The 20616-nt window shown below is 38.1% G+C and overlaps 1 protein-coding gene across 1 annotated transcript; it reads left to right on the top strand.

Annotated features, from left to right (window-relative positions):
- The first annotated feature begins 3277 nt into the window (after positions 1–3277).
- On the top strand, positions 3278–19339 carry susd5 (sushi domain containing 5). Its single transcript, XM_048201651.1, has 5 exons — positions 3278–3405; positions 7053–7251; positions 15937–16046; positions 17298–17486; positions 17641–19339. The coding sequence occupies exons 1-5, from the start codon at positions 3330–3332 to the stop codon at positions 19092–19094; spliced, it is 2028 nt and encodes a 675-aa protein (XP_048057608.1). The 5' UTR covers positions 3278–3329; the 3' UTR covers positions 19095–19339.
- The last annotated feature ends 1277 nt before the right edge of the window (positions 19340–20616 follow it).

The following is a 20616-nucleotide window of genomic DNA, read 5'->3' as shown; positions in this document are numbered from 1 at the left end:
CAAATTTGGCAAGCTATAATAAATGATCTGTGGGGTATTTTGAGCTGAAACTTCACAGACACATTCTGGGGACACCAGAGACTTATATTACATCTTGCAAAAGGGGCATAATAGGTCCCCTTTAAGTGCGAAGTGTTAAATTTAACAAAAAAAGAACCTAAAAGGGAACTTTGGCTAACATTCTGGCAATGTTCTCTTGAAGTTATATACAAATGTTCTTCCAGTAACATTAATAGAATGTTCATTCAAAGTTACCTGGTGTTTAAAAACATTAGCACAAAAACATTCTATATGCATCATTCATGGAATGTTTTTTTTTTAGAACTACTACTTACTACTTGTTTCAAAATGTTCAGAGAACATTCCAAAGTAACGTTCCCATAATGTTTGTAAAATGATAAAATGGAATGTTCCCTTAAAGCCACGATACGTAAATTTTCACCACTAGAAGTTGCTAATTCAAAACAAAGGCGTAGCTTGATGACACCTTGTTTTTCGCAGAATCATGGGAGGTGTTGTCTTAACGTCTACAGCCGGTGGAAAAGAATCCGATGGGAAATCATGTTCATCAGTTCATGGATGAGATTATTAATGATTCTCTATTATGAAGCAGAGCAGGACCGAGTGCTGTGGGAGCTGAACGGGGCAGCTGGAGCGATTGCTAATGAGAGACGAGCACGACACACATCTCGAGAGCAGAGGGACTTTTAATATGCCACAGTCGTCGCTTCCGCTTCTTCTGGTCAAGTGTATGAGGGATAACGCAGCGCTGTTTATCATATTAGATGCATTTGAGTGTGAAAAGTTGTTATAGTGCTTCTCTGTGCGTTCATTCGGCAGCTGCTATGAGACACTTGTTGCACACTGCAGTAAGCTAGATCGATATTAGGCATGGTGCTCACGGTAAATCAAGAAAACAAGATTTAAATAATAAGACTTACTGTGTTGAGCTATATAACATGATTAGTTTTCTGTCGATGAATTAATCCAAACAGTTGCTCACCTGTCTAATAAAACTCATAATATATTAAAGTGTCTTTGGTGTTTCTATGATTTCTACAAAATAAAAAATCGAGGGTAATGCAGATATGATGTCGGACACACTGGTTAAAATGGCTTATTTCTCTGGATTTTAACATTCTCGGAAACATTTGGGATAATGTACGTACACAAGTCAACAAAATATATAACATTATTCTAGTGGTTTTTGGATATTTTAAAGGTGCCCTAGAACCCTTTTTCACAAGATGTAATACAAGTCTAAGGTGTCCCCTGAATGTGTCTGTGAAGTTTCAGCTCAAAATATCCCATAGATTTATTATTATTACATTTTTTAACTGTCTATTTTGGGGCATAATTAAATATGCGTGATTCCCCTTTAAATGCTCGCGCTCCCCGCCCCCAAGCTCGCAACTCTATAATACATTGCATAAACAAAGTTCACACAGCTAATATAACCCTCAAAATGGATCTTTACAAAGTGTTTGTCATGCAGCATATCAGATCATGTAAGTATAGTATTTATTTGGATGTTTACATTTGATTCTGAATGAGTTTGAGGCTATGCTCCGTGGCTAACGGCTAATGCTAACATTACACACTGTTGGAGAGATTTATAAAGAATGAAGTTGTGTTTATGAATTATACAGACTGCAAGTGTTTAATAATGAAAATAACGACATGGCTTAGTCTCCGTGAATACAGTAAGTAACGTTAACCACATTTAACAGTACATTAGCAACATGCTAACGAAACATTTAGAAAGACAATTTACAAATATCACAAAAAATATCACAATATCATGGATCATGTCAGTTATTATCACTCCATCTGCCATCGCTATTTTCCTTGCTTGCTTATCTAGTCTGATGATTCAGCTCTGTGCTGCTCCAGACGTTAATACCGGCTTGTCTAATGCCTTGAACATGAGCTGGCATATGCAAATATTGGGGGCGTACATATTAATGATCCTGACTGTTGCGTCACAGTCTGTGTTATGTTGAGATTCGCCTGTTCTTCAGAAGTCTTTTGCAAAAATCAAATTTACATAAGAAGGAGGAAACAATGGTGTTTGAGACTCACTATATGTCATTTCCATATACAGAACTCTAATTATTTAACTATGCCAAGGTAAATTCAATTTTCAATTCTAGGGCACCTTTAAAATCCAAAAATCCTACATGTTGTGCCTTTAATGTTTTCTCTAATGTTCAAATAAACGTGGACTGGATGTTCTGAGAACATTCAGAAAGTTCTTCATAACTTAATAGGATCATGATCAAAACGTTCTTAGGATGTTTTGCCATCACTGTTGAAGCTATGATCATTTTGCGCAAGTGAAAATATACAAAGTCTTTTTGTTTTGTTTAACTTTTTCTAGTTATAAGGAATTTGATAAAGGACTGATCTCAGTGTAGGTCAAACTTACGCAGGCTCACAGGTTTATATGTGTGTGCCGGCTTTAAGCTGTAATTGTTTGGCTAAAGCCTTGACTAAATAATAAGGTAAGGAATTTAGGATCACACACAGCTCTGTTATTGAAGGAAAATAACATTAGAAGCTGTTCCGACACACTCAGCCTGCGCTGGCCACAATCCTGCCACTTACTCACTAAAAAACAAACATACTTGCTACCTCACACTCACTATCACTTTCTCCAGCACAGACTTATTTAAAAGCCTTACAATTGACTGAATGTGAGTGGGAGTGTGTGTTTGTGGGTGGTGGGCGAAAACACCCATTATGCTTTCGCGTCACATATTGCCCAGCAGCAGCTTCATCAAAGTTACTGTGTCCTGAGGTTGGCCCCAAGAATTTAGGACACAGGCACAGTTGGTTTTGTCCTGCTTGTTCTGAACTGACATGCAGCCAGGCGCGCTATGGTGACAAGACGCACCAAAATTAAGGGTCCGGTCCTAAAAAAGAAGAAGAGGGGGAAAAACGCATTACACGGTGGCAAAGTTTCCTCTGTGCCAGGGAAGCACAGACCATAATGCGCCCGACTCCCTAGGGCACTGGAACAATCCCAGTGCTTAGAGCCTCTGTTCTCATGCGGTACTGCACAGGTTCTGAGTCATGACGTATTTACTGACAACGCCGTGCGAGTTTTCGCACGAGAGCACCAGCAGCTCGGTAATGTACTTCTTGGTCAGATAAACCTCCCCTTGCACCTCTGTCACTGCGTCTATTAGTTCTTTTCTCTCAGCTATCGGAATCATCGGACCTGTCCGTTTGGAGTGCGCAATTCAATTGGGATTTTTTCACCTTTCCTGTCAGATTTGGAAAAGTTTTACCTCCGTTTTCCAGCAACTCCAGTTCAGCTTTTCAGAATGAGGCGAGCCTGTCACCGCGAGCTCGCGCTCCTGCCGCTGCTGGGATACCTGGCTTGCCTGACGCGCGCGGAAGGTGGGTTTCTCTTGATGATCTGTGTGGGGTAATTTGTTTCACGCGCCTCTGCAATACGCATTTACGCGAGGTGATGAATGGACGCATGCGTGTGTCCAGCTTCCAAACGGTTAGACAGTGTTATATTTGTTCTCGGTGTGTGTTTGGATACATGTTTGTGTGTGAAAGGGAGGGAAAAGCTGTAATTATAGCCGCTTAAAGCTGCACTCCATCAACTAATTCCTCTAAATAACAATTTAGTCTGGGTCAATGACGTGACGCACATTTGGGTGTGCGCGCGAGTACTATTAAGTTATTTAAAGTTAAATAAATTCAAGTATTTAATTTTTTTTTCAATGCAGTTTAAGTTAAAAACGTCTAGATTTTGTCTGGAGGCTCATTCAAAGGCTGAATCTTTTGAGAAAAATGAAATCTCGGTAAGTGATAAGTGTTATTTATTAGGATAATCACGTGACGTAGGCATTTGTTTGTAAAATAATATATTAATATAACCTATTTAAAAAAAAAAAAAAAGTCAGTCAAATTCAAAATCAGTCTGGTTTATCCAACATGCAAGAAGCCATTTTGTTTTCTTGTGACAATAAAACCATAAACCAGATAAATGCTTAAAATTGTGTAATTTGAGTGTTTTTAAGAAAAATTACATATTCTCACTTTTTAATGAAAGGTTTAGTTCAGGTCAAATGGAATAAATGTAAGAAAACTTGATATTTATGACTCAAACTTAATGGTATGAGAAAATGGTATTTGTTGGTTTGGTTTAGTGTTGTAGTTTTTTCCCATAAAGATTTCTATTTCTAGTATACAGCAACCCAAACACAAAATAAAGCCTCCGTCCTGCTTTGTCCCATGGTTTTGGAGTGAAAGATGCTCTTTGTAATGCATATTTCACATTTGTTTCACCCTTCTCACAGTGTATTCATGTTTACCTTTCCTTTTAGATGTTTGAAGAGTTAAAATCCTTGAACTACAGATCTAATTCACTTAATGAATTTCATGTTCATCCACCACAAACCCCTGATATCTTCACATCAGCATAACAGACTCATCAATATGACACTAATGAATTTGTAACAAACGATTGATAGATGACAGGTTGTTTGTGGTTGGGTCAGCTTGATTAATCAGACTTCTGAACATGACTCAGACTGGATTTACCTCACTGACACCAACCTGCTAACCTTAACTGTTCCAGTTCAGATTCATCCCAAATGATGATGTTGACTGATGTGCATTTATTAGTCATGGAAGTACGAGACAAAAAGCTGCACGTTTTGGTGATGTGATCATATAACCTCAGTTATAACACAAAGCTGAATCAGAGGCTCTGTGTAAGTTCAGAGAGTTTACACAGGAATTGACTCAGTCAAGCTATTTTATTTCCTCCGTGTGAAACTGTGACAAACTAATGATGTAATGAAGAAGTTTCCTTATGAGAGTTTTATTAGGATTTTGCCTGTGATGTGTGTGTGTACATCATATATGTGTGCGTGTGTGTAATATATCCAGGGTGGGGCTTGTGATAAAAATGTGTGGATTTATGTGTGTACACTATTAAAAATAAATATTCCAAAAGGGTTTTTATAGTGATGCATTAGAAGAATCTTTTTTTGGTCCTACAGAGAACCTTTCAGTGAACAGTTCTTAAAACAACCATTTTTAATTCACATTTTAATCATCTAAAGAACTTTTTTTTCCACAATAAAGAAAATTTTGTGCATTGTAAAGATTTCATGGCAATTTAAAAAGACATTAGATTAAGAGTGTGCACTAGTGGCCAAAAGTGATGTCTGGCCTAGAAAAATTGATATTTTCACCCTTTATTCAAATATTGTTAAAAAATTGTCATAGATTTTATATGCATCTTTCATAGTTGTGCCTGGAGTTGATTATTTTATTTGTGATAATGCAATGAAAAATGCCAAATATCATTTTTGGCGAGGCTGTTATGCAAAGAAAATGAACACATGCAAAAACAAGAGATAACCAACGAAATTTTAATAACTGATTATATTGCAGTCAGTGTAAAGGCCCGTTCACACCAAGAAAGATAACAATAAAGATATAGCTCTAAAAATCATTCTAAATATAAAAGAGCAGCACTGTCCACACCACAGCTATAATGATAACGACATAGAGAAATGATATCGGGATCACTTTCAGAACGATTTTTTTTACAGCTGTTTAATGATTAAACACTGACAGCCAATCAGAATTCATTCTAATATAAGGGCTCACGCGTTTAAAATGGCAGACGACATTGCAGAGAAATTAAATGCCGAGGTCCAGAAAAAGACACCATTTTTTGACAAGTCAACCCCTCTTTTACTATTTTAAAGTGAATGAATATAGGAAAAACAATCGGTCATACCCTTGGAATAAATGATGAGAGGTACACTATATTGCCAAAAGTTTTGGGACGCCTGCCTTTACGTGCACATGAACTTTAATGACATCCCATTCTTAATCCGTAGGGTTTAATATTGAGTTGGCCCACCCTTTGCAGCTATAACAGCTTCAACTCTTCTGGGAAGGCTTTCCGCAAGGTTTAGGAGTGTGTTTATAGGAATTTTTGACCATACTTCAAGAAGCGCATTTGTGAGTTTAGGAACTGATGTTGGCAAGAAGGCCTGGCTCACAGTCTCCGCTCTAATTCATCCCAAAGGTGTTCTATTAGTGCAGGCCAGTCAAGTTCCTCCACACCAAACTCGCTCATCCATGTCTTTATGGACCTTGCTTTGTGCACTGGGTGCAGTCATGTTGGAACAGGAATGGGGCCATCCCCAAACTGTTCCCACAAATTTGGGAGCATGAAATTGTCCAAAATGTCTTGGTATGCTGAAGCATTAAGAGTTCCTTTCATTGGAACTAAGGGGTCAAGCCCATCCCCCTGAAAATCAACCCCACACCATAATCCCCCTCCACCAAACTTTACACTTGGCACAATGCAGTCAGGCAAGTACCGTTCTCCTGGCAACCGCAAAACCCAGACTCGTCCATCGGATTGCCAGACAGAGAAGCGTGATTGGTCACTCCAGAGAACACGTCTCCACTGCTCTAGAGTCCAGTGGTGGCGTGCTTTACACCACTGCATCCGATGCTTTGCATTGCACTTTCAGACATCACGTTTGGCCACTACTGTACACTAAACAAATATTGTGTTTTCTCAGCGATGCCATAGAAGAACCATTTTTGCTTCCCCAAAGAATCTTTCAGTGATCATTTCTTAAAAGAACCATTTTTTCTTAGTGTGAAACTTTTGTGAAATGGAAAGATTCCATGGATGTTAAAGGTTCTTTATGGACCATCAATGCCAATAAGAGTGTATGTAAATTAATTTTGAAACCAGTTGGTATAGTTTTAAATTGCCACAATGCCCAAAACAATACTTCCCTCACTTGACCCTATTCAGGTTGTATCCGTCTCTTTAAGATTGCCTTTTGACATACAAAGTTCTTTGGTGATGTAATTCATGCCATTCATAGTCATTCCACCTGTAGATATCATAACAACAATTTGCTGTGGTTATATCCTTGAATGCTCCAAATTTCTTGATGTCCTTCTCATTTCCAGTGTTTGAGGTAATGTATTCTCAAATGTGCATTCTAGGAGTAACACGCTATTTAAACTGGTTTGTTTTGTCCCAGTCTCTCCATTAGGACGTGTATTCTTACTGGATTTGGAGAGTTTTTCAAAAGCTGGACAGGAGGAAGGGTTCGAGGCAGCGACACATGCCTGCATCGCTCAAGGGGCCCAGGTGGCATCTGGGGCCGACCTGCATCACGCAGTGTTGGAATGTGCCTTCTCAGCCTGCTCGCGTGGTTGGCTCTCCGGACCGAGCGTGGGGTAAGAACATTAATTACCTGAAGAACAGAGCTTATGCTGTAGGTCAAAAGTGCTACTTTGTTGAACGGGCAGTGCATTATAAGCAGGGCTTGACATTAACTTTTTTGCTCACTAGCCACTGTGGCTAGTGGTTTTCCAAAGTTACTAGCCACTCAGCATTTTCACTGGCCACAATTTTGACATCGATACCATGGGGAAAAACTGTCTTATAGAAATTTTTAATATTATCTCATAATTTGACAGCAGGTATATTAGGCTGCTGTCACTTTAAGACCTGATGCACGGATCCATTATACTGTTACACATACGTTTTCTTTCTCAACTGTTTACGTTCACTTAAAACATAACTGACCGTGTTTAGCTGAATACTCACCAAAGCTGGCATTTTGACATTATTTTGTGTGTATTTGACTGTTTATGTGCAAAAAGTAGTGAAAAATAACTCAATTTAGTACTGAGAGGTGGCTTTATGTGTGCGCACTTTGGGTGTGAGCACAAAATCTGTGGGAATGAGTAAAATTATGTGCAATAAGCACAATTCAAGCCTTGTGACACCAACAACATTCATCCGGAGCGAATGAAACAAGTGAGTGAGGGGAAGAGGGTTTGTGTGTGACTCGCTGTTGGAGAGATGAGAAAGCGAGAAAGCACAGCTGGTGTTGTGTATCTATTCTGCGGAAAATGAGTATTGGAAGCCTTTCAGATATTTCAGTAACGATATGTATCGAAAAAAACAATATTTCTGACAACACTACATTGCACTTAGTTTATTATTTCAGATGCCTTTTTAAAAGACTACAATTGAAAAATGTATACATTATATATAAAATTGAACCCGCCAAAGTGGCTAGTAGGATTGACTGCGTTACACGCCACTGCTGAAATCCATCGGGTCGGCGGGTGTTAATGTCAAGCCCTGATTATAACGTCAGTTACGTAATCAGATTACAGTGACTGACACCTCTTCTGTCCCCATGTTGAGAGAAATCAGGAGTAAGTGCAGAGGTGTTGTGTGCGCTGTGTAAACATTATGGTTTTGTAGTTCTAGACTAGACAGAAACAGATTCAGTCTTCCTCAGAATGAATAATGCAAACACAGAATATTATGTTAAACTGCATAATTAAATATGTTAAAGGTGCCCTTGAGTGATTTGAAAAAACATTTTAAATTGTTCCCTGATATCTACATAGAGGGTATGTGGCTTTTTTATGGCCGAAAATTGTCCAGATATGGTTTTACAGCTCCATTTATAACCCCACAAATAGCCCCTAGAATGAAAAGGTCTGTTTTTGCCTTATTTGGAAGGCTCATGAATAGTAATATGGTGCTCCGCTCTGATTGGCTGTTTCACTGTTCGGCTCCTTCCAGTAGCTCACACTGATAGCGAACAAATCTGTACTGTACGGCGTGAACGATGGAGAGTTTTGGTATTCAACCTTATATGTTTGAGCCTGTTTCTGACGAAGATGCAGATGTAGAGGAACAACCAATTTTGTTGCGATTGGCCATAGACGTTTCTGAGTGGTAAGTTAGTCTTTATTTTCAGTATGCACCTGCAAAACGTAACTGTTACGTCAATGGAACTAGCATATAGCGTTAACTTTACACTATAACTCATAACGTCAGTATTTGCAACTTTGTTTTTAGCATTGTAAAAAAAAAAAATTGTAATAATGTGTCGCTGTATGGTTTTACAATGATAGCTTCTTCACTTTGCAATAACAACTCTAAACAACGAACGAAAATTTGTTTCTAATATATTGACATTACCGATATGATTTTAAATTTGATTTATTTAGCCAACCAAAGTAAAGCATAGAAGACATTCCAAAAAAGCAGTGTCATGTTTACTACTCAGCTGCCGTAGTGTGATTACGATTTAGCTATTAGTAACAAAAACTTACATCGTCTATAAATATCTTTTTCCACAGGTGTACGCATACAAGTCATACAAGTTCTCAAAAATAAAAATATTTGAAAAAAAGTGACTAAATGTCTTGTCAAATGACTATCGTTTCAGTTTGAACGGTGTAGAAAGTTAGCTAGAAGGATCGAGTATCTGTAGCTATCTGTAAGCAAATAAACTAACATAGTTAGCTTCGGTGTAATGTGTTGTTGGTTAAATATAGGTCAAATTATAATTATATCCGACAAAAGAGAATTGGCATATGTATCTACGGTTATGTTATAGATTTATATAACAAAGACAGTAATAAATTTTAACCTCACCGTTAATAGTAGTTACGTAAACTTTGCTATTTGTTACTGTACTAGCATCTTGCATTAGATCTAGACAACACTGGGTACATGGTCGTTAATGTTGTTAGCTCACTAAGAAACTTTACATTTAATCAGAAATAGTTTCTACAGCCAAGATGTGGATAAAAGCACTACTTACTGCTTGCGGGAATATAGTTGGAATTACCCCTTTCTTCAGTGTCAAACGCTGAGCGAAGCCTGCTTGATATTGTCCCAGGTTAGAAAAGCTGTCCGTGGTGAAATGGGCAGAGCAAACTAACAACTTTGAGTTAAATTGTTCCGGTATCCGGTTATAGATAAACATCAGCCATGCCTTTTGACAGTTTTTTTCTGGAGGAAGACTATGAAAAGTTTTCACATCCCCTTCACAGCCTGGAACATAACATTTATTTCCATGATCTGCCATTTTCGCTGTTATCCTCGCTTGGCTTGTTTCTTCACTCTGCTTGCAGAACTTCCGATGATTCCGCTGGGCGGTTCCGCCTGGCCTGGATCATGAGCATATGCAAATATTGGGGGCGGAGTCCCCGACTGTTACGTAACAGTCGGTGTTATGTTGAGATTCGCCTGTTCTCCGGATGTATTTTAAACAAATGAGGTTTATATAAGAAGGAGGAAACAATGGGGTTTGAAACTCAGTGCATGTCTTTTCCATGTACTGAACTCTTGTTATTCAACTATGCTAAGGAAAATTCAATTTTTGATTCGAGGGCACCTTTAAATAATACAAATATACTTTATGCATTTAATCTCACTTTATTAACCAATGTCTTTGCTGCTGAACTTCAAGGATCCAATTCAACCATACTAAGCAAAAATGACTAAACATCACATTTGTGTTTAATTTTTTTGTTTTTATTGCTTACACTCTAAAAAATGCTGGGTTAAAAACAACCCAAGTTGGGTTGAAAATGGACAAACCCAGCAATTGGGTTGTTTTAACCCAGCGGTAGGGTTAAATGTTTGCCCAACTGCTGGGTAGTTTTATTTAACTCAACTATTGTTTAAAAATTACTGTATTGCTTAATTAAAATTAACCCAAAGTATGTTGGAAATGAACATTTATTAATGTTCAATGAATAATTATTAAACAATAAACATTTATTAAATTGCTTATTAATAAATTTATATTAATAAACTATTAAAGTATTACATTTATATTAATAAAATATTAAAGCTTATTAATAAACATTCACCTTTTGTCTATTATTGTTGCCTCTAATTGCATCTGGTTTTTAATTTCCCAACTATTTTGGGTTCATTTTAAGCTAGCCATATAGCAATTTTTAAACAATAGTTGGTTTAAATAAAACTACCCAGCAGGTTGGGCAAACATTTAACCCAACCGCTGGGTTAAAACAACCCAATCGCTGGGTTAAAACAACTCAATCGCTGGGTTTGTCCATTTTCAACCCAACTTGGGTTGTTTTTAACCCAGCATTTTTTAGAGTGTAAGTAAGAGTTTTGGGCTGCGTCCAAAATCGCATACTCTCTTGAGTACGTACTTATTTTGAATAAGTAATTGCTTCACACCAGCTAAAAAAGTACATATGTAGTACGAGTGTGTGTAGTATGAATGTAATCTGGATGTACTACATTCGCCATGTTGCCCTTATCACATGACCTACCTGCATCAGTTGCACCCCGTCACTGCTCACAAATCCTCTCCCGTGGCCTCATGAGATAGTAAAGTGTCCATCATATGCACACTTCAGAATCACACCAGAAGATGTAGGTCATCCAGGTACATTTTGCCTACGCTTTCATGCATACTCTGAATTCGGACATATGTAACATACTGTTTTCGCCTACTATATAGTATATAAGTATGCGGATGCAGCCTGTAACTTTCTTCTCATTCGTCCTATTCTTCTGCAATCCAGAATGGCAGCACAGCTGAAAGGTTTGTTTGAGCTGCGCCCTCTACTGCACAGGCATGAATTTGCTTTTCATTCAGCTTGAGGCTTATTCATTTCACTTTTGGTGTGAAAGGGCCTTTACGTTTGCCAAAAACAGAACTTTTTCCTTAGTTATTAAAAAACGAACATGCAAGCCCAGCCCAGATAGGAAAAAGTAACGCAAAGTAACATATCGCATTACTTTTCAAAAAGTAAGTAACACAATTAGTTAATTTTTAGGGAGTAACACAATATTGTAACGCATTACTTTTAAAAGCAACACTGTGAACAGGCATTGTGCATTTTTGAGGCATGATAATGAGATCCGTTGCAGAATGTGATTGCAAGAGAGAGAGAATACTACCTGTGAATTCAGCCAGAACATTCCTATTTACACCTTAGGGCCTGAGAGAAATGGACCTGAGCTGCTGTGAGGAAACATATCAGCACCTTCCATGTGTTCATTTTCTGTGCAGCTCCATTGGCGAGGTGTATTACTTTACCACTGAGCACAAATCCCAAAATAATTCTCACATTGAAAATGTGGTTCAAAACGACTTATTCTTTTTAAACGAAACATAGACAGTGGGCCCAAAAAGTACTTGGACATATCAAACAGAATGGCATCTGAATATTAATTTGTATATATATATATATATATATATATATATATATATATATATATATATATATATATATATATATACATACAGTTAAAATATGTTATAAATAACTGGTAATTTTATTTGCTATTATATTTTTATATTTTATTTCTTTATTCTTAAATAAGGTCAGAAGTTTGGGGTCAGTAAAATTTTCTCATATTTTTGAAAGTCTCTTATGGTCATGCATTATTTAAAATACAGTAAAAACAGCAATATTCTGAAACATTATTACGATTTAACTGTCTTTTTTTTTTCCTGTGATCAAAGTTGAATTTTCAGCATCATTACTCCAGTCTTCAGTGTCACATGATGCTTCAGAAATCATTCTAATATGATGATTTGCTGCTCAAGAAACTTTTCTGATTATTATCAATGTTGAAAACAGTTGTGCTGCTTCATATTTTTGTGGAAACCATGGTATGTTTTTTCAGGACATAGAAAGTTCAAAAGAACAGTGGTAAAAATGCATCCTTGCTGAGTAAAAGTATTATTGACCCCAAATTTTTAACAAAACTATATCTATAAATCTAACTATATTTAGTTCAATTTATGCTTACAAGAAAACAATAGCAATGGTGTAAGAAAAATAAGCTTAATTCAATACTGTTTGTTCTAAGCTTTACACTTCTGTCTGGTCTGGACTACAAAATTCAGAGCATTCTGTTGTTATCAAGTATGATTTTATGCATGTCTGAGGCCTTTGTTGAATATCACTTGCATCTGTGAGTTTCGCCAAAAGGAGTGGCCTTCCCTTCAGAACAACCTATAGATTACACACGGATTTTTTGGATGTGACGCATACATTTCACATAAATGACATACACATGGATATCTCCTTGCAATCTAACCTCAAGAAAATCTACCTCAGTTCAGTCTTCATCAATAAACGTTGACACAGGGTGTTTCCTAGTAACTTAACACTGTCCCAAGAGGGTCTAGTCTCATAAGGACTCAGGCAGTCTGGTTGTGGTTTGAGCCTCCCTCCGCGCTCACTCAGACATACCCACATGCTCATAATTCTGATTAAGACTTCACAGCCGAGTGTTAAAAGGTGAGGTAAGCAACTTACTTCCCTCACAAACATTTGGAGGAATGTCTCTAAAAGAATTGGGACAAAAGAGACAGACATTCTTGGCTGTAGATATACACAGTATATTCAGAAACCTTAACTGAACTCTTAAATAAAGGTTCAATGGGGTTCTATACAGACAAAGTCTATTTTAAAGAACCCTTTATGCCAAAAAGGTTCTATATAAGGAGTCTTAAATGATTGCATCATACTTTCATGTTTAATAAGTTATTTCATTTTTTTCTTGTAATCAGATATGTTTATGATTAGGTTTAATTCATAAAATTCAAATTAAAACAAAATTAATTAATTAAAGTGCCCCTTTTATGCTATTTTAAAGGCTCCTACTTTTGTTTTGGAGTCTCCTACAATAGGTTCACATGCATCCAAGGTCAAAAAACACTTTAATTTTCTCATAATATACATTGCACATCAGCAAGAGTCTGAAAATGGTTTGTTCAATGATTCAGTCTCTCTAAACCCCTTTTTTCTGAGAGCCTACTCTGCTTTAATTGGTCAGATAGCCCAGTCGGTTGTGAATGGTCGACTGCTTAGAGCACGAGAAACCTATTCCTATATCTGAATTTCAGCTCAAGAAGCTTCCTCAGCACTTGATACCATAGACTGTAAAAATATGGATGAATTATGAAATATGCAGAATTGGTTAGTGCACTTTACTGCAGAACAACTCATTATGCAGAAATTTAAGTTAAATGAAATGTAGAAATTAAAGTTAAAGCTCCAATCTCGTCATGAAAATCCTGAAAAAGTCTGTTGGTGCCTCAGTGACTACTTCGCTCAGAGAAGCTGTCAATCACAGCTGTCAATCATGATGTCAGACATTTTTATAGCATCACATAACTAACTAAAACCAAACTTATTTAAAAAAAAAACTAACACCAGCATGATAAAAAAACTGCCTAAAATGACAGAAACCATCTTTGGAAAAAATTCTATGAAGTGTAATTTAATTGTTTAGTTTGTCTCACGTCCTATTAAATTACATGGGGAGGGCAGGGTTTAGGACCAACCACCTGGGGCGATCAAGATGCTTTGGCTTCACTTTTCAGGACTTGTGCAGCACGTTTGCTTGATACACAGTGATATGAACGATGGTGTTGGTTTTCCATATCAATTCCAGTACGAGTCCTCATCCTTTTAAAGTGCATCAAAGCGATTCGCAGTGCAGAAAACAGCATCTCTTCAAACTCTTCAAGGCCTCAGCTAAACTACAGTGTTTGAGGGAAGGTTAAAATAGACGCTGTTCAGGCTGGCATTATGCAAATTTGTTACATTACTATGTAGGTAACAGGAAGTGAGACCGGAATTGCTGACGACTCATTTCAGGCAGTTCAGAATTGATTTTTATTTTAGGAGAAAATAACTTTATTTGTCGTGCACTTTGATCTTTAAAATTTTACAAACCTTTTAAATTCACATTCACTATATTACACACTACATGAAAGGTAATATCTGAAAAAAATATAATAGGGGCACATTGAAAGTAAATCCATAAAATGATCCCATGATGGGCACCCTGCCTGACAGAACCTTCTATATACAGCTTTTACTTCTTGAAGTCAAGTTTCATAACCTTGATTGTTCTGTTTGGATACAAACTATTGTAAAATGACCGCACTCTAAAAAATCCTGTGTTAAAAACAACCTAAGTTGGGTTGAAAATGGTCAAACCCAGCGATTGGGTTAAATGTTTGCCCAACGTACTGGTCAGTTTTATTTAACCCAACTATTTTTTAACATGACTATATGGCTGTCTTATTTCAAATAAAAATCAGACACATAATTACTAGAGGCAACAATAATAATCAAAAGGAGAACATTTATTAATAAGCAATTTAATAAATGTTTATTGTTTAAATATTATTTATTAAACTTACTAATAAATCTTCATTTATTAAACATATTAATAAATTTCCAACATACTTTGGGTTAATTTAAGCAAGTAATATAGTCAATTTCAAACAATAGTTGAGTTAAATAAAACTACCTAGCAGGTTGGCCAAACATTTAACCCAACGGCTGGGTTAAAACAACCCAATTGCTGGGTTTGTCCATTTTCAATTCAACCTGGGTTGTTTTTGACCCAGCATTTTTTAGAGTGCATTAACACAAATGCCACATTCTATATTAATGTGGCACATCACTACTATTTCAGTCTTTCTACCTCAAAACATCATGTTTACTTGCAGTTTTTTTGTATTTATTTGTGAAATTTATAAGCAATTTCTGAGTGAATTGTTCCAAAGTTTTAACCCAAACAATTAACCCAATCTCTGAGTTAAAACAACCCAATTGCTGAGTTTGTCCATTTTTAACCCAACCTAGGTTGTATTTAACCCAGCATTTTTTAGAGTGTAAACAATTTTTTTCCAGTGCATGTAATGCACGGGTTTTCCAACTTTTTAATGCCAAGGACCTCCAAATATTATGAGTTTCTCATGGCTTATTGCCTTTTTAATCACTTTTTTGACAGACACACTCAGAAAATGGTGAGAGACAAAAGCTTTGAAAAAATGCACACATGATAGAAAACAGACCTGTGATGTGAATTTATACAAACACTGGAGACATTAGCAATGTGACGGGGATTTACGGCATAAGGTGTGTGTGTGTGTGTTTGTGTATGCATGTTGAAATAGTTCATGAGCTGCATATGTAAGCAGAATTTAACAGTGACATCACGTCTGTTGCCTTTATAAGGAAGAGGACAAAAAAAAAATGAGAGAAAGAATTCTTCTAATTTGCTTCCAACTTGCCAATGTGTGATTTCAGGACCACAGTGTGCAGCGACGTCCCGGGGAGTTTGAGGCCAGTTGACGTTCAGCTGGAGAATTTAACTGCGAACGCTGAGAGTCTGGGCGTGTTCTGTGTGAAAGATAGTGGTAAGTTTTAAATCACTGAAACTGAGGAACTGTAGAAGGGGGCTGTGTTTTTTCACTTATGAGGGATCATGAGGGAATATTTCATGTAACTCATACCTAAACACTTGGGCCTGTTTCATATACCGCATGTGAAAGAAGCAGAACAAAAGCATGCGAGTAGAGCGGTTTTCAAACTTTTTATGCCAAGGATCCTAAGTGTGATGATTCTTTTCAGAGAGACTTTTTTTTTCATAAAAAGTAAAAGTAGTGATTTATTTTTTGTAATATAAGTCTCTGGTGTCCCTAGAATGTGTCTGTGAAGTTTCAGCTCAAAATACCCCACAGATCATTTATTATAGCTTGTCAAATTTGCCCTTATTTGGGTGTGAGCGAAAACACGCCATTTTTGTGTGTCCCTTTAAATGCAAATGAGCTGCTGTCCTGGTCCGCTTTCCAGAAGAGGGCGGAGCTTTAACAGCTCACGCCTCAGTTGCTCAACAACAATAAAGCTGGAGAATCTCACGCAGCCAAAATGAGGATTGTCAGTAACGGTGTTCAGCCTTACATTGTTCAATCGGACACTGATGGAGAGACTAAGGAAGAAGTTACAGCTTTTAGAATGCATCTGAACGTTTCTGAATGGTTAGTGGATAAATTTATGTAGTTTCTGTGGAGTTGATTCAACTCATCGGCTAGCATGTGCCGTCATGTTAATCTTTTGTGCAAATCCAGCATTGAATTGACCCTCGTTTGTGAAGCAATTTGGCGTAAAATGACGGCATGTCAAAAACACTCTTCCTCTTCTCTAAAGCAGCCCAACATGGCCTCACCCCCTTTGTTGTGTGTTCTCGGGGGCGGGGTTTATGTAAAATTTAGGGTTAGTGATGTCACTAACCCGGGAAGAAGCTCGTTGTAGTCCCTACCAGCCATTTGTTGTAGTCCTTAAACCACGAAAATATCTCACTTTGCATTGAACTTTGAGCATCGTAACTTTGCAGATGTTGTTTATGCTCTAACAGCAATATTACACACTAACTAAAGTTAAAAAAGTGAAATCATAATCAACCACCCCTTTAAGGTGTCTACACACAATCCGATTACTAACAGTTTATTTGGTTGCGTGTAAACATAGCCACTGTGAGCCTGATAATTCAGTATGCAGTGTGAAACAGGCCTTGCTCTATATGTAATTCATCCTTTTCACTTTATTAATTTTTGACAAACTCTTCTCCTTCATGACTGACCCTGTTCCACTTCCCCTTCATCCATCAGATGCTCCATGTGGGCAGCCTCCTTCATTTCCACACTCACATCTGCAGGGGAAAACTGGGCTGGATCTGGGGGATGAACTCCTGTACGCCTGTGACCCAGGATACAAACTGCCCAATGGAGAAACGGCCTTCAGCCTGCTTTGCGACAGCTGTGGAGAATGGTACGGCCTGGTGCAGCACTGCGTCAAAGGTGAGCTGCAAACTCATTGGTGAGGTTTAAAAACTAAAAGAGCCATGCAGAACATGAGAAAGAAGCTCCAAGATGCTCAATTCTTGAGGTTCAAAGGGTTTGTTTGGCTTTCGGGTGTAGCTGCGTAGTCTTCAATATGTTTTATTTGTTGCAGATGATCCTGAAGGCCACATCGACTATGAAGATAAGTTAACAGAAGGCCATCTGAGGGAGGAGCATCATATTTCCTTGATTCCAGGAGGAACGCAGTCAACTGATCATGAAGTAGAAGAATTTACTCCTGAGCCTGAGCCTGAGCCTGATCGGACAGTCGTGTCAGAGGAGGAGGAGGAGGAGGAGGAGGAGAATGATGAAGATTCAAAAGTATCAGTCACTGAACCTCCAGTGTCAGTGCTCAGTCAGAAGCACATGTTCTGGTTCCCTTCAGAGGCTTTCCAGGATGAGAAGAAGCATCCGGGTATCACTACGGATACCTCCTCTATTAAAAGCTCCAGTGAAGATGAGAATCACATGAAGGTCAAAACAACCGACAGCCAGTCTGATCCCGACACGATCACAGAGGAACATGACCATCCGACTGATCCTCCCACTGATGAACCTGCCAGCCCCAGTGCCGGTGGCACGGATGAATCCTGGCTAGATGGATATCCTGTTACTCATGATGAAGATAAAGCTGGAGGTGAGTCCACAGGGGAGGTGGGACCAGAACAGGGGGTGGAGACAGAGAGCGTGACTGGACACTCAGAAGTGGAGGTGTTTGAGGATGTAAACCAAAACCCTGTGGAAGAAGAGACCGGAGGTTTGAGTTACAGTCCTGAGGAGGAAGAAGATGGAGAAATGAAAAATCCTGAGGACAAGATCCACAGAAAAGGAGACGAGGAGGAGCTTGGCAAAGGGACAAGCATACTTGAAAAGGAAGAGTCTGTTGTATCACATTATGAGGAAACGACTGAAGGACTTGCAGAAGATGAAATGGAGAAAGAGACGCACACTCCAGAGGAAACTCTGGACTCTGATGGATCCGAAACATTGGGGTTTGATGGTGTTACTGACAGTCCAAATGGTGTGGAGATGAAAACCACCACCTTCATTACTCAGACTACACCCAGTCCAGATGATATTGCTCTCCACAAGGCGTACACACCAGCTTCCGCTCCTGAAAATGTGAGCACCAGTCAAGAAGGTCTAGGCCCCGAGAACACGTCCACCCCTTCGGGGATGGTAAGCCTGGATGATGAAATCACCAGCATGCCCACTCCCGTCATTAAGGATCCATGGGAAACCATTGATAATGGCCACTTACTGGAGCACATCCCTGGTCACATCCCGACTGAAATCCCTGAAAATCGGAGCGTGATGGAACGAGGTGGAGATCCCAGCCTGGACCAGCAGGAGCGGGCTGGGGAGGGTTCTTGTGTGGAAGACCCCTGTCACGGTTCAGGCCGCGGGCCGATGATCGCGGCCATTATCATTGGCGTGGTAGCGGCAGTGGTGGGCGTGGTCTTAGGGGTGTGGTGTTATAAAAAGAGGCAACTAAAGAGCTCGCACTATCAGCTCAATGGAACTAACAGGCAAACGCAGTGCATTGAATTACAACAGACTGTGTGAGAGTCGTGCAGATCCTCACAGCTTACACAAGCATCCATACAAAGCCATTCATGTGTGAACATTACAGTCTGCGTCCACCAGGGCTGAGCAAAATCTAGAATTGAATTATTGGCTCTCTTTTGATTCAGAAATGTGAATTTGAAATCAATCAATCTATCTATCTATCTGTCTATTGTTCGTTCACTATCTATCTATCTATCTATCTATCTATCTATCTATCTATCTATCTATCTATCTATCTATCTATCTATCTATCTATCTATCTATCTATCTATCTATCTATCTATCTATCTATCTATCTTTTGTTCATTCTATCTTTATCTATCTATCTATCTATCTATCAATCTATCGTTTGTTCATTCTATCTTTATCTATCTATCTATCTATCTATCTATCTATCTATCTATCTATCAATCTATCGTTTGTTCGTTCTCTATTTATCTATCTATCTATTTATCATCTATCTTATCTGTCTCTATCTATTGTTCTATCTATTATTCTAATGTTCTATCTATCTATCTATCTATCTATCTATCTATCTATCTATCTATCGTCCATCCATCCATCCATCCATCCATCCATCTATCTATCTATTGGTCATTCTATCAAACAAAGCTTTCTTTGTTGACAAACTTTGCTTTTCATTTTTTTTGTAGTAAAATTACAGTTATATGAATTTCTTTGAATTTTAATGAACCTAAATTTGCCTCATATTGCATTGCAATTCAAAAACAAATTCTCAATTCTGAATGGCACACAAAACAACACTATGTTCCTTTACCACGCAGTCTTTTGGATAGGACTGTTTAGTGCTTATTTCTGTTTTGCCATGCTTTCTTTTTCTTTATTTTTTCATTGCATTGTGGATAATTGGTGTGTCATGAATCTGATGTCCTCTCTTACTTTGGACGGACTGCATTGGACTGCGGGTCGGTGCATGTGTGTACATGGTGCCCGTCTGTCCTAGTCAACAGATTTGTATGTGTTTATTGCTTTGTCCATTAGTGAGTAAGCGTGTGAGAAAGAATCATTGTGACTTTAGCCTATTTTACTGTGTGTGTGAGAGAGAGAAAAAACAACAGAAAGAAAGAAAGAGAGCAGTCAGTCAGAAGAGAGTGTGGTTGAACTTAGCATTCTGTGTGCGCTATTGAAAGTTTCTAGCTCACAGACAGGTGAGACATTCTGGTCAGAGGAACTGAGGGTGAATTCTGATTGGCTCAGAATAAATAGCTTTCTTCCCTAAATTTAGAATACAATGAGCATTTGTTCGTTTTAGGCCTTTTTCCTTTAAATAGGTGAGTTTCTTGGGGTTGAGCTCAGGACTCAGAAAGATTCACACTCACAGACAGGTGAGACATTCTGCGATGGCGGATTCTGATTGGCTTTCAACACATTTACGGCTTGCCGAGTTTTAGTTTCTTTCAGTTATGTAGTGCTATTAAAGTTGAATTACAGCAGACTATAATTCAACAGATTTTCAACAGAATGTACGATTTCCTAAATGTCTCATTGATGTTCAGTG

Source organism: Megalobrama amblycephala, linkage group LG9 (assembly GCF_018812025.1).
Source record: "Megalobrama amblycephala isolate DHTTF-2021 linkage group LG9, ASM1881202v1, whole genome shotgun sequence".
Lineage (NCBI taxonomy): Eukaryota > Metazoa > Chordata > Actinopteri > Cypriniformes > Xenocyprididae > Megalobrama > Megalobrama amblycephala.
The sequence above is the reverse complement of the archived record's forward strand: the minus strand, read 5'-3'. Positions and strand labels throughout refer to the sequence as shown.

What these genes read in the sequence shown, in the direction of transcription:
- susd5 (XM_048201651.1), top strand. Translation starts at nt 3,330, where the DNA reads ATGAGGCGAGCCTGTCACCGCGAGCTCGCGCTCCTGCCGCTGCTGGGA. An exon ending in TTGCCTGACGCGCGCGGAAG is followed by an intron (nt 3,406 to 7,052) that starts GTGGGTTTCTCT and finishes GTTTTGTCCCAG; the next exon opens with TCTCTCCATTAGGACGTGTA. An exon ending in GGTGCAGCACTGCGTCAAAG is followed by an intron (nt 17,487 to 17,640) that starts GTGAGCTGCAAA and finishes TATTTGTTGCAG; the next exon opens with ATGATCCTGAAGGCCACATC.